Source organism: Linepithema humile, chromosome 4 (genome assembly GCF_040581485.1).
Source record: "Linepithema humile isolate Giens D197 chromosome 4, Lhum_UNIL_v1.0, whole genome shotgun sequence".
Lineage (NCBI taxonomy): Eukaryota > Metazoa > Arthropoda > Insecta > Hymenoptera > Formicidae > Linepithema > Linepithema humile.
The window spans coordinates 280,519-294,815 of record NC_090131.1 but is presented as its reverse complement, the minus strand read 5'-3'; the positions used below and the strand labels follow the sequence as shown (position 1 = coordinate 294,815).

Below are 14,297 nucleotides of genomic sequence, written 5' to 3'. Positions count from 1 at the left end.
AACGCAAATTAATAATAGTTTATTAAATACAAAATTAGCATTACTGAAAATGTTAACATTAGAAAAACATGCTAAAAAAACATGTAATACTATTTCGTAATATTTTGTTTCAAAATATCTATTTTACAAATTCTTAAAATAAGACTCATTGTCTCACTATCGCATAAAAATGTCGCCGTAATCCTTTTATTACTAAGACAACTCGAAAAAAACAAAAAATTATCGCAAAAAGATATCACACGTGTGACCTATAAGGCCCCGGAGGGATTCGAACCCTCGATCTCCTGTTTACTAGACAGGCGCTTTAACCAACTAAGCCACGGCGCCTTTTACCGTGAAGGTGCCATAACTGGAGAACATAAAACTTAAATATGTCAAATAACGCTTTCATATAGGAAATCTTATTTAAATAAAAAAAAATATATATATATATATTACTTGTATAATATTTGTATACTTGTATAAAAATGTGGTAAAATATTTAAAAACTGCTCTTCTAGGAAATAGGCCCTTCTATGCCTTATTCCTAAAAATTTAAACTTTGATATCACTTTTTTATTTAATAAAACAAATAATTTATCACAACAAAAAATTTATGAATTTTTTTAATTGAGCGTTTAATAAGCTACTCTAAATTATCTCTAAAAAATCTTTGCTGTAAATAATTATTTGAATAGTTGAAAATATGCCTATATATATATATATATATTAAATGATGTTAGATACGTTATAAAACATTTCTATATACGTCGACGGTCTCTCGCAAACCTTGCATTCTTTTATATTGATCAATTATACTAGCGTGATCACGATGACACGCACGATACAAGACACGAGTGATCTTTACCGTGACTTATAAATCTGTCAACCTTAATTCGCATTGCTCTATTAGAGAACAGTATGCTAAAAAGGTCACGTAACACTTGCGCAAGTTACTCAAGCAATGAAAAACAATATTATTAACGCGCGATATGTAGAAAATCGGTATTAATTTCATTCGTTATTGATATATCTAATCAGTAAAAAAATTTAATTATGTAATACGGATGATTTAATGCATAAACTTAGTTAAATTAATAAATGATTTTTCTCTTTAACTCACCGATCGATGCGCAGCAGTGGAGTTGTCGTTCTGTTGATCTGCGATAATGGATGATCTGTAAAATACGAAAATAAATTAAGATTATAGTTGCGTTCAAAATAATGAATATTTTTACAACATTTTTAACAAATGAATGAATTATTATTTACCGTAAAGTTGCTCCGCCGGCGCCCGATGCTCCTCCTGAGCCTCCTCCTCCTCTCAGTCCTCACAGTTTTCGCAGCCCTCGCAGTTTTTCAAAGCACTCACACGCGATCGCGACGCGAATAATTTTCACAATAATTCTTTTAAACACTTACACGCGACGCACGCATTGCACGCTGCGTTTTTAAAAATAAAAGTCGCGCGACCCTTTAAACGGCACTCCCGATTTTTATTACGACGATTATACGATATTTTACACACTCTCGACGCGATTTTGTCGTATGAGAACAAAGGTATAACTCTGATATCGCTAGTCGCACGGAATACGCGTTCGGCACTCTGCGCCGAACAATATGTACGCAACAGGTAATGATAGAAAAGGGGGAGGTAGGCGGAAAACTGTTAGGGAAAGTAGTAAGGGTAGTAGGAGGAGGAATAACTCGACGTGTGAACCCGTACGAGTGCGACTAATAAGAGGCAAAATACCGCAAAATATTTGAAGGACTTGCGAAGACTTGGGTAATATGTGCAGAAGAGATACATGGTAATACGAAGTAGGATAACATATAAAAGCAGGATAGAAAGAGATAGTGAAAGAATGGAATGCGTAAACAGCGTGACGTAAACAACCCCCAAACGCTACGGTAAGTAGCGGTAAGTCTTGCTCTCTCTCTCTACAATTAACACAACACGAAATATTTTTCACGTTACAAAATTCATTAGAAAATAAAATTTGTAATAAAATGCGTCGTAATAAAAATCGGGAGTGCCGTTTAAAGGGTCGCGTGACTTTCGTATTTAAAAACGCACTCGTGTAAGTGCTTAAAAGAATTATCGTAAAAATTATTCGCGTCACAATCGCGTGTGAGTGCTTTAAAAAACTGTGAGAACTGAGAGGAGGAGGAGGAGGAGGAGGAGGAGACTCAGGAGGAGCATCGGGCGTCGGCGGAACAATTTTACGGTAAATAATAATTCATTCATTTGTTGAAAATGTAAATATTCATTATTTTACACGCAACTATAATCTTGATTTATTTTCGTAGTTTACAGATCATCAACTATGTAGATCAACAGACCGACAACTCTGCTGCTAGATAGAGTTAAAACTGCTATGTAATCAGTTCCCGTTGTTTCTTAATATGTAAATCATAACACTATTTATTTGCAGAAATTAAATTTATCTTATTATGCGAAAGTAGTGTGTTACATTAAATCATTTATAAATTTAACTTAAATTCAAAAATCCTATAATGCACTATCCTTCACTGCTTTACTTATATGTCACGTTATAAAAAGCTCTCAGCTTCATAAAAAAATGCCGAATCGAGTATCGCGCGAGCAAATTGATACGATCTTCAGACGCCTACAGTTAGACTACGCATGTGCAATTTCATTCATGATAATGGTGTAGAAAGCTGCAGAAAGATGTGCGATGAAGTCGCTTGATCAATGGCTGCACCATCAAATAATTAATGAGCGCCAAAATTCGGAGACCATCGGTCGCGAAAAGCGCTCAGAATGACAGTACTAATTAGCTTTGCTTGCCAATTTGTTAAGAAATTTAATTCTCATAGCTGTGATAAAGTATACTTCATCGTGTTATAAATAAAATAAAATCGCAATTCTGACTCTGCATATTTGAGCCTGCACAAGATTTTATCCTGTCAGAACAGGATTTTTTACTAAATCCACTTAACATTTTAATTCCTTCTGCCGTCAAATTTATAATTTCGTTATACACATGACTTTTTATTTAGAGATAAGTTGCATTCTGTTATTACGATAACAAAATGCTCCGATAATTTAAGTTGTAAAGAAATAATAAAATATTTATAAATTGAATTAATCAAATACTAATTTCATTGTAAACTCAAATCAAAAAGTGTTTGCTTGCTTAATCGATAATCGACTGCGGTATCCTAGCAACCAAAACAGATACGTTTATCAATTTCAGATGCTAGTCGTGCACTGTGCCGCATTCGGTATGCGAGGAATTCTTTTTTTACGAGAACTTAAAGCAAATTATCAATTTAAAAAATGGGTAATACAGAGAGCAATGTAACAAGCGGAGTAAAGAAACAGACGGATACATCGTCCATTCTGCTTTACAAATTAGTCGACCTAAAAGGTAAGGGAAATAATTAAACAGGTTTAGGATTCAGTGTATAATATATTCATAATTTTTGCATCAACTAATTAACGTTAACTGACATTATCTTAATTATCATAAATAACTAAATGTGCGCAATTCATTAATTTAAGTATTGTAATGTGCTGCAATATGTAGATTTAAGATCTAAAAATGGCATACATGCCATCGCAGATTTTCCACGTGCATTGTGTCTTGTCAGTACTCAGTTGACTGTGTCGGAAATTGTCTTTTGACGCCGTTTTCACGGTTGTAACGGTACGAAAGATATGACACGCCAGCAAAAAGTACATAAATAGAGCTATGCCTAGTCGAGCATGTTCGAACATCGGTCGAACATGCCAAATGCTTTCGCGATCTTTGGAAGACTCTTCTTCAAAATAGAGTATGTATGTAGTAACGAGAAAAGACTGTTATTTTAATGACCGTGTAGTAATATATTACAGCTATACAAAAATCTGTGAACCTGGGAGAAACAATAATTTATTGAAAATTTTATGAAGAAATGTAATAATTATATCTATAAGATTTGATTACATTGTTTGGGACATTTTTATGATTACTTTCTCCTCGTTCGACGTCGAGGGCTCGTCCAAGTGTTCCATGATATGCGTTGAATTGTAAGACGACTGCATGTTATACTTTCCCATTTCAGCTTCAAACAGAATATTGTTTATCTGATGTTGCGCGACAAGTCTTGCACGCACGTCCGTTATGTTCTTTAGCCGGATGGCGACGTGTTCGGCAAAAACTGTGAATTCGTCACGGTTTTGTGTCGAAATCTCCTGAAATTGCGGGGAAAAAAGTCGTGACATCGCAGAATCGTGCGTTCTACAAATGGGTCATGAAGATCAAAATTTTTCAATTTTTTTTTTTTACGTGACGCGTGAGACGGGAATATCATATAACGGGCGAAAGTCTTGAAATACTATACGACATTATGCAACGTTAATACTATATCTTCAACGACTTTATATATTTGTAATATTAATTTCACAGTAGTAAAAGAAATATTTTTTAAAGTGTACCTGCGATTTCCAACTAGAAGCGGGTGCGGGATTCTAAAAGATATCAAATTAAAAGGATTAATTAAAAATAGTGCTAACATTACTTAAGAGAATTTACAATGTATAAATAAAAAAAAAACATTAACACTAAATAGAACTGTTATAATTATCAACTTGATTATAACATTATCATGGTTACTGCAAGACGCACCTGCTTTTCAACGTTCGATATTTCGCGATTAATACGTGATGTACGTCCTCTAACCAGAAAAGTTAGGGCGTCATAAGCGAACCACTTAGGCTTGACAACACTGCCAAAATTCGGATCGGCCTTGAGTCTACGTTTCGCGTAAGCTTTGTGAACCGACATGAAATGAGTCTTCAGGCTCTTCAATTTCCTCTCCACCGTCATCAAGTCACATCCAACCTAAATGCAAGCCCCACGATAAGACATGCATTTGTGTTCTCTTATTACTTCAGAAACGTCTCGATGATAAATTAATTCGAGCACGCGTTATATAACAGCGTAAATAAATGAATCATTTTATACGGTCGTTCGCAAAAGCGGCTCTATGCAACAAGCTTTCTCGGCGCGATAAAGGCTTCCATGCACTTGGTGTACCGGCGTTGCGCAATAACTTGCGCAAGTGTTGGATGTATCACGAGCGTCTGGAATACATTTTCAAGATATGTAGTTTTTATTTTATTCCCAAATGTTTCTGGCACATTTTAGCACGTATATGATTACATTATCATCGTTTTTAAGACAATTATTTTAGTATAATAATGTGTCTTATCGACTTGTTATATCCTTAATAAAATATATGACCATAAGAAAATAAAAAAAATTGCCTTTTTTTAAATATAAAATTATTGAGATTTTCGTCTCATTTATATATAATTAAATTTCGTATAATTAAATTTTTAATTTTGTTGATTTATACATAAGTCAAATATGTAAAAAATTAATTTCCTATCAATAAAAAGTTTACTAATAATAGAAAAATTTCTAAATATCCGCACCAATCTCGAATTAATTATATCATCGACATTCACAACATTCTCTGACGGAAATATAATAAAAATTAAATACTTCTCTTTCATGTATTTGCTTAAATAGAAAACGCACATATGCATTGTTTTGCTAGTTGTATTACACATGATCTTGAAAATCTGACGCACCTCATTGGCGATTTCCTTCCATGCATCGATTCTCTTGCTCCGATCAGTGTATTCACTCACTGTATTGTCCCAAAGAAACCTTCTCTCGCGGTACGCATTGATTAGTTTCAATATTGTCTCCTGTCTCCACTGCGTCATGATGCTCATATCGTGCTGCGCCACGTTTAACTACTAACGCGACGACAGCAGTCTCCCAGCTGCACGTTCTTTCCGCAGACTTGTGCCAGCAATTGCTGTGGTGATGTACGCAATATTTGCACCAGGTTGTGCAAGATGGCGTTACGTACACTTTGACAACAGGTTTGTTCGCGTTGCAATGTCCCAACATGTTCCTACTCGCTCCAGTACGCTCCAATCTATAGCATTACGTTACATATACTATAGATTGGAGCGTATTCGAGCGTATTGGAGCGTATTGGAGCGAGCATGAGCATGTTGGGGCATGCGACGCGAACAAACCTCAAGTAGTAATCGAGTCAATGACCGACGAGTCTGTCATTATCCGTTGAACGCGATCGATTGTCCGAATTTTACAAATTTTTTGCCAGTAGCTTTTAACAATGACTTTTAAACTGACTTTGCTAGTGACTTGATGTAACATAAGTCACATCAGGAAAAATTTTTCAGAATAAAAAATATTTTCTGATTATATATATATATGAAAGCTTAACATAAATTTAATTCTGTTACACAGAACACTTTAGATGACCTAAAATTCGTAACAGAAATCAAAATAGAAATCTATTTATAATTTTATGTAACAGAAAATATTTGTGAAGAATCAGTATACATATATATGCATATATATAAAATATTTATCTATATTAAACAGTACATAAAATTGTAAACAGTATTTTATCTTAAACTTTGTTGCAAGATACAAGTTATCTAAAATGAGTTTTAAAATTAGCATGATTTTGAGAATTTATATCATCGATTAACATACATTGTGATTTTTTGAATTGTAAAATAGTAGAAAGCTAAATAGCATAAAATGATGGTTGAAAATTTATAGCTAGATTAATAAATGAAAAATAAAGAATCTCCAACTCCTTAATATTGATTTATGGAATATAATTTTATCAAAAATATCGTATGTAAAATGAAATCATAATCATAACAATGATAATCAGTTACGCAACATCTATACAAAAAGACAAAGAAAAAATAAGAACATCAGTCAAAGCGCCGACAATTGCGTACTCTGCAACATCACGAGTTGACACTTGGTGTTTAATTGTCGAATTGCAATGTTTGGTATGTGATTAAAATTGTTTTTAATCGATAAGAGAAGACGCGTATTTTTCGATTACAAAAATAGGAATGTCGTCACGCATAATCGCGAAACGTTGCGTCGGTTTTAACATTAATCAAAACGAGCCGCGATCGCGAATCACCCTCTTCTATTCCATCCGTATTATTGTCCATGAGTCACTATATCGAACATTCCGAAGTGCTAATGCCCGATATATGGTTCTCGGACGAGCGCGACCACTCGACGATCCAAATACTTGCAGCAGTGACGCAACGGATACACGTGCCGTCGGCGATTTAATTTTAATACATCGTACGATGTACGTTCGCGCGCCCATACATCACCGCAAACTTTCTCGATATCCGGCACGGTTAGGAATTTAAAGTGTGATTTAAAGTGAAAATCTTATTAATAATCATAACATCTTTCATCTTCTTTTATCTACTATCTCTTGGTAAAAAATAAAATTAGCACTTTTTACTTTAACAAATAATTTTATACCGTATTTTCTTTCATCGTCTTTTCTATTATTGAATCGTAAATTCCTGTCATCTAATATTTATTTTATAAGAAATTAAGTTATTAAAACGGAGCTTCTAAGACCGTATAGATAGATTTGCTATAATTTCATTTTATCACAAATTAATATTACATTAACAAACGTTTCGGTCTAATTTTTCGACCATCTGTTTCTTTATAATCGCCGCTAATTTACATAATTCGAAACCTAATTCCCCTATTGTCATATCTTATTTTCTTTCCATACCAGAGTAAAGATTGTAGTCCATGTATACACGTCAGTTTCTTTTTAAATTGCCTGTTTTTAAAATGATGACACATTTTCCAAACGTGCCTGCGTGTTTGTAATTATTCTATAGTTAACTTGTCGCAGGCCTAATTTTGTCTGCGAACAATAAAAGCGGGCATGTAAGAAAATACACGTAAATGTGTCACTATGAATACAAAGATTAGGAATTAGGTTTGGAAATACATATGTTAGCGGTGATTAAACACTGAAGATAATCGAAAAATTAGACCAAAATGTTTGTTAATGTATTAATTTGTAATAAAATTATAGCAAATACATCTAGCTACGGCCTTAGAAAAAGCTTCTTTCTAATATAAATTAATGTATTATAGATTAAAAAGATCTTTTATTAATTAATTGTTGAATACTTATTTATCTACGACTGCAGGTGGAGGTTTGTTAGTAGATATGATGAAAAGAGCTACGCAAACCAAGCAATATGCGGAATTAGACCATGCACTAAGAACAAAAGTCGAGCCCTTCCTGTACAATAAGGGAAAAGGCAAATGGATACCTGTAGAAAAACTGGTTCTCTTGCGAAACAAAGATCGTCCGCGACATAGAATGGTACGTGACCAGTTTTGCTAATTATAATTTTGGTATTAATGCCTTTAACAATTTCATATTAACGATTCATATTGCATAGCTGCCGCCTTTAAAAGCTATGGAAAATCCAGCGGATTACGATATAGACAAAGATATGGGTGATGAAGAAGTTGACGAAAATAAGATAGGTAATGTGTCAAATCTTGTGCCCAAATTACGCAAAACTCAGATTATCACGCAAAAAGTATTCCTATTGCTACTTCAATTATAATTCGTATAAATTGGATATCATATGATAAGTCATTGATAAACAAAATAATAACTTTTGATAGATAAGAGTAAATATAGATTGGTATGCTGGAGTTTGAGTGAGAGAGGCGCCGTCGGCGAAACTATTTTGCATTTGTGTATGTTAAACGCTACTGCTATTCACGCCGATTTGGCAAAACGGCTGTTACGTTTTTATCCGATGCTTATAAACGATATTTACTTATGCGACGAATATTACGGTAAGTTTGATTTCCATAATTGTTACGAAATGTTCAACAAATATCATTTAGGAAACAAATTAAGATGTTATCGAATTAGAACTCATATCTCTTAAATGAGATAGAGCAATTTGTAATAGAAAATCTTGCTTACAAACTCCCTGATAAATATACCGGATAAATTATCTATTCATAGCATTATATCCTTTGCGTAATGGGGATATTAGCATTTCCAAGGTAAACTATTCATTCCTTTAATAGGAACTCTTGCGCCTTTTATTTTCTAATTGACTTTTTTGAATTTAGGTCACGTAAATCGTATATTCAATACTATTACAGTTAGAGTGTAAATATAACTCATCCAAACATATTAAAATATATTTAAACCATATAATGCATATATTTTTAGTTTGTAAAAATATATACATAAAATTCAAAATTCGTACTTGCGATTATTTATGCGAAAATTATGTTTGTAAGGACTTACCTCTGATTCAGGAGAAAACGTGTTGCACATTGCTATTGTAAACGAGGATCCATCAATGGTCAAATTTCTTCTCGATAGTGGTGCGGATGATCCGCGTATAATCCATGAGAGATGTTTTGGTAACTTCATGTGTCCGGAAGATCAGAAAGCGTCGAGATTCGACAATATGGACCACGAATGGGTCTGTGTCGCACCTGAAACAAATTATAACGGGTATGTATCGCATTATTTTTTTAATAAACAATATTAAAATTTATCATTTCTCGTTTGACAATAAGGCATTTTTATTTTGATTGCTAATACATTATTTTAAACGAGATGTTTCAGCACTTTTTAAGCTTAAATATGACTTAATATTACACTGACAATGAATTAAATTTAAAACATATTAATTATAAATAAGTTTTCCTACCAAATGTTTAACAAACTTTATCACGCGCAATATTGAAAATATAATAACTTGCACGGCTAATTAAATGAAAATCTTCAGAAATTTATTTTATTATTATGTCTGTAGATATGTATACTGGGGAGAGTACCCGTTAAGCTTTGCCGCGTGTCTTGGCCAGGAAGAGTGCTACAGGCTTATGCTCGCTAGAGGCGCAGATCCTGATAAACAGGATACAAATGGGAATACTGTTTTGCATATGCTGGTGATATATGAAAAATTGGCGAGTGGAATTCTTTTGATTTTTATGTCTTATTAGAAACAATATTACCTTATAATTATCTACATTTACATTTATTTACTTTAAAAAATCTAAAATATACTACAGATAGTTTTAAAAATATGGCATCTATTACTCTTTATATTTGATCTTTAATTTTACAGGCTACATTTGACATGGCTTATGAAGTAGGATCCTCTCTGGCCTTAAGAAATGTTCAACATCTGACACCATTGACTTTGTCAGCAAAATTGGCTAGAATCGAAATGTTTTTTCACATCCTGAACATCGAGAGAGAGATATATTGGCAGATCGGTAGTATAACTTGTGCAGCCTATCCATTGTCACAAATAGACACAATTGATGTTAATACCGGAACAATTAACAACAATTCTGCTCTGAATTTAGTTGTCTTTGGTGTAAGCAAATAATTTATGTTAAATATTTACTATTAAAACTTATATTCAAAGTATTTTATGATAATTTTAGGAAAAAGATGAACATTTAGAGTTGATGGATGGTATACTAGTTGATCTTTTGAATGCCAAATGGAACACTTTTGTTAAATCTCGGTACGTATTATTTAAAAAATATCATTCTTTATCTCTATTTTTAGAAAAAAAATTATAGAGAAAAATCATAAGATTGAAATTTTTAGATTTTACCGTCAATTCTTCCTCTTCTGCTTCTATTTCGTGCTATCGCTGATTAGTTTCACTTTTCGTCCTGGCCTATCTGCTCCGCAAACAGTCGAAAATGGGAACGATACGTTAACCAGGAATTCTTCCAACATAACAACGATGGAGACTTTGATCCTTAAGTCACTCCAAAGCTCAGATCTATCAAAATTAATTACAAACAGTTTTACAACAGTTTTTACTTCAAATTTCATATCATCTTTAAATATAACGCAAGAATCGCTGGAGAAGATGCAGCTACAAGTGACTTCAAATATTACATCAGCTCTGAAAAATATTTTGTTTTTAATCTTGAATGACAATGAGGACATTCTGAATATTCCAGATGAAACTGCTATTCATACACCATGGTATACAGATAGTCCTGAAAATGCATCAAACTATTTTACAAATACATACAACAGAAATATTATAATTGATGTAAATTCTACTGCCAAAACAATCATTAGCAGCATCACATTGCCAAAATTCAACAATCATGATAACTGGTGCGTTGAAATAAAATATTGTGAAAAATATGAATTTTAATAATATTGCTGTTAATAAATAATAAAATATAACAATTTTAAGCTCGGAAATCAAATTGAGAGAGATACTAGAAAAATTTATAGATTTGCGAATATGTGTATTCTATTTTTTATTACAATATTTCTTATATCAATATTATATATTATATATTGTAGGTGGGAAAATCTTACCGGAGAATGCAGATTAATGCAGCTGACAACAGTGACGGCAAAGATTCGTCTAATTACAGAGATTCTGATGTGGATTGCAGCATTACTCTACATCATGGCTGCATTACGGGAGGCAAACTTTCTGGGCCTTAATATGTTTATCGAAAATCTAGTAAGATCAATAAGATTAATCAATTACTTTCGCGTTCCTCACTGTGAAAGTTAAACAAATTAACAATAATTGATAAAAGTTACCCAATTATGCATGTATCTTCGCGAAATACTGCCGATAATATGAATTCAGCAAAAAAAGTCGTTATCAATTACGAGAAAACGGCACTTTAACGGAAGCTAATAAAAAAGAGGCGCGAATATTTTTACCATTATACGACATATATACGAATATTTTTACCGTTTTCTCGAGTGTGCTGATTGGTTATCAGAAAAAAGATGTTAGATACTTTTATAAAATCTCTATGGGACAGCCAATGAGCATGCCCAAGACTTATACCACAAATGAAACATTAGCTAATAAAATAATAAATTTTTAGGCGCAAATTTTAAAATGCATTAAAAAATCAATTTTAATTATAAATTATTTCATATTCTAAGCTTTGATAGACCGGCAGCAAATATTCTTGTAATTTAATTTATTAAAGTACGTTGATATTTTAAATTGAAAATACATCTACACTTAATTATAAATTAGGTCAGGTTAGGGTTAGGTAAACGTATGTTATGAAAAATACATTTTACATAATAATTAAACAAAAAGAAAGAATATTACTTGTAGTAGAAACTAATGCAAATGTGATTTTTAGATGACGGCGCCGTCGCGTGTAATGTTTCTGTTCTCTTGCTGCATCTTACTCTCGTTTCCGGTCTTGAGACTCACCTGCGCCGATGAAGTCGAAGATATTTTGGCGGTCGTTGTGATGCTAACAACTGCGCCGTATTTTTTGTTCTTCTGCAGAGGTTTCAAAACGGTCGGTCCTTTCGTAGTGATGATCTACAGAATGATAATGGGCGATCTCCTTAGATTCGTTTCCATTTATCTTGTCTTTGTTATGGGGTTCTCTCAAGGTAATACTCAGCTTTTACCTTTGGAAAATTTTACATTGTTTAATTTTTTTTAATTTTACGTTTGACATGACAATTGTTGCAGTCCATTTATCTTGATAAATGAAATCTATTTCAATTAGAATAGATAAACCTTGTTGATTATCACAATAAATAATCAAAGTTAAAGGAATACAATGGTATGTATAATGGATAAAAGACGTCGTCATCGTCGGAGACCATCGGTTTCCTTATCCGACGCCGTCAGTGCCTTATTCCATTGACTTCCAACAATTACTAATTACTCGAGGGACTAACGGCATCTATACACATACGTCATATGATCTAATCGACGGTTTTGCTACGCATTGCAATGCGACATTGACACACATCGCTAAAGGTTTCTCGTGAAACAGCGAGAAATGCTGCAGGAGAAGCTTGCGGTATATGTTAAATAGTGCGACACGTCATTATGCAATCAGCAAAGTAACTGTATACTGTGCTATTGTGTTTTACTTTTTTACATTACGATGCAATGTCATCTTGACTTGAATAAAGCATCTAATAATTGACTGAAAATTCGTATAAAGAAATATTTCCTGTTAACAGAGAATCTTTAATTAATGGATTATTCGCAGCGATCAATTAGTTAAATATCGAGGTTTCTCTACATTCTTAAATCATCTTATATTCTTAAATATCATTTCGTATACATATCTTGAATAGTAAAAAAATGTTATATTTTATATATATATCAATATTATGTCAATAATAATATGTCAATTTTTTAACAGATGTTAAATTTTTTTCAGCATTTTATATCATCTTTCTTTCGTTTGATAATCCAAATACTCCGGAAGGAATAGACGATACAATGACAAATCCAATGTCATCGCCAGTGGAAAGCGTTCTGGCGATGTTTTTAATGAGTATGACAAATTTTGGTGATTATTTTGGCACTTTTGACAGAACTGAGCACGAATTTGAAGCAAAGGTACTTTCTGAATATAATTTTTAAACAAAATATTTACGGTTATGATTAACAGAACCAATAGATTTCAAATTTATTTTTCTCATGACGTTAATTACATATCGTTTATTGAATTTATTTCAACAATAATTGAACAGAATTTACATAAATTTCTTATATAATGTGTAATTCACTTGCAAAGAGCGTTACATGCATTCAATGATAGACATAGCAATAATATTTACTATTGCAGCTGCTGTTTGTGTTATATATGGCGATCGTGGCAATCTTGCTCGTAAATATGCTAATTGCTATGATGGGTAACACGTACCAGAAAATTGCTGAAACCAGAAATGAATGGCAAAGACAAGTTAGTGTGTTAAAATACAAAAGCATCGAGCCTTGGGTCCGTTTCTATTCATACTGATTTTCTTTTGTTAGTGGGCCCGCATAGTTCTAGTTGTAGAGAGAGGTGTAAGTCCTGCTGAAAGACTAAGAAAGTTGATGGATTATTCTCAACCCATGTCCGACGGTCGTAGAGCATTGGTTCTCCGATTAAATCAAACTGTGAGTGTATATAAAAATATAGAAATAAATAATAATGATGAATGGAAATTTTACAACTGATAATTGTAGGAAGAAGATAAGGAGGAAATGAAAGAAATACTCGAAATGAAAAGAATCCATGATAAATTGCTGAAAAAAAGACAAAGCAGAATAGTAAAGGAGAAAGTTCTAGCAGAAACAGAAATCATTATTACTAAGAATTAAATAAATAATCAGGTTTTTATTTATTTGCAATTGATATATATTTTTGTATTTTATTTTTCTAGAAAGTTTTAATTTTTATTTAATTTTTATTTATATTCATGTTTATATTGATTATATAATTTAATACAAGTTAATAAATAATTTTAAAAATTGTAGTAAAGTAGGGGAAACACAAATTTTCTAATTTCTAATCAATACTAGAGTTTCCATGACAACAAACATTCCTGTTATTATGTGTGATTATATCATATCAGAAGAACGTGCTGTGATGTACTAAAGAGAATGT

The 14,297-nt window shown here is 32.6% G+C and overlaps 3 protein-coding genes and 1 non-coding gene across 7 annotated transcripts in view; 1 reads left to right on the top strand and 3 right to left on the bottom strand.

Moving 5' to 3' along the window:
- LOC105669188 (tubulointerstitial nephritis antigen-like) overlaps positions 1-1,144 on the bottom strand; it is a 21,013-nt gene extending 19,869 nt beyond the window's left edge. The window contains exon 1 of the mRNA XM_012361993.2: positions 1,103-1,144. The gene's annotated coding sequence lies outside the window, so the exon portion shown is untranslated. The remainder of the gene's footprint in view (positions 1-1,102) is intronic.
- Positions 1-14,297, top strand: part of nan (transient receptor potential cation channel subfamily V member nanchung) — a 27,986-nt gene extending 13,689 nt beyond the window's left edge. For 2 of the 4 annotated variants that reach the window (XM_012361989.2, XM_067352723.1), the window contains exons 3-17: positions 3,201-3,374; positions 8,036-8,214; positions 8,294-8,381; positions 8,526-8,702; positions 9,180-9,381; positions 9,686-9,839; positions 10,001-10,255; positions 10,326-10,408; positions 10,495-11,022; positions 11,218-11,383; positions 12,033-12,294; positions 13,083-13,264; positions 13,494-13,610; positions 13,682-13,807; positions 13,877-14,045. In XM_012361989.2, coding sequence (XP_012217412.1) covers positions 3,284-3,374; positions 8,036-8,214; positions 8,294-8,381; positions 8,526-8,702; positions 9,180-9,381; positions 9,686-9,839; positions 10,001-10,255; positions 10,326-10,408; positions 10,495-11,022; positions 11,218-11,383; positions 12,033-12,294; positions 13,083-13,264; positions 13,494-13,610; positions 13,682-13,807; positions 13,877-14,011 — 2,745 coding nt within the window. In that variant the 5' untranslated portion in view covers positions 3,201-3,283 and the 3' untranslated portion in view covers positions 14,012-14,045. Of the gene's footprint in view, positions 1-3,200; positions 3,375-8,035; positions 8,215-8,293; positions 8,382-8,525; positions 8,703-9,179; positions 9,382-9,685; positions 9,840-10,000; positions 10,256-10,325; positions 10,409-10,494; positions 11,023-11,217; positions 11,384-12,032; positions 12,295-12,376; positions 13,265-13,493; positions 13,611-13,681; positions 13,808-13,876; positions 14,046-14,167 lie in introns of those variants that run through there. The other 2 variants (XM_067352724.1, XM_067352725.1) reach the window with 2 other exon arrangements.
- TRNAT-AGU (transfer RNA threonine (anticodon AGU)) lies at positions 254-327 on the bottom strand. Its single transcript has one exon. It is a non-coding gene; the product is annotated as a tRNA-Thr (tRNA).
- On the bottom strand, positions 3,397-5,902 carry LOC105669192 (uncharacterized). Its single transcript, XM_012361999.2, has 5 exons — positions 5,585-5,902; positions 4,614-4,829; positions 4,424-4,456; positions 3,933-4,180; positions 3,397-3,861 (listed from the first exon to the last, which is right to left on the bottom strand). Exons 1-5 carry the CDS (start codon positions 5,729-5,731, stop codon positions 3,771-3,773), a joined length of 735 nt encoding a protein of 244 aa, XP_012217422.1. The 5' UTR covers positions 5,732-5,902; the 3' UTR covers positions 3,397-3,770.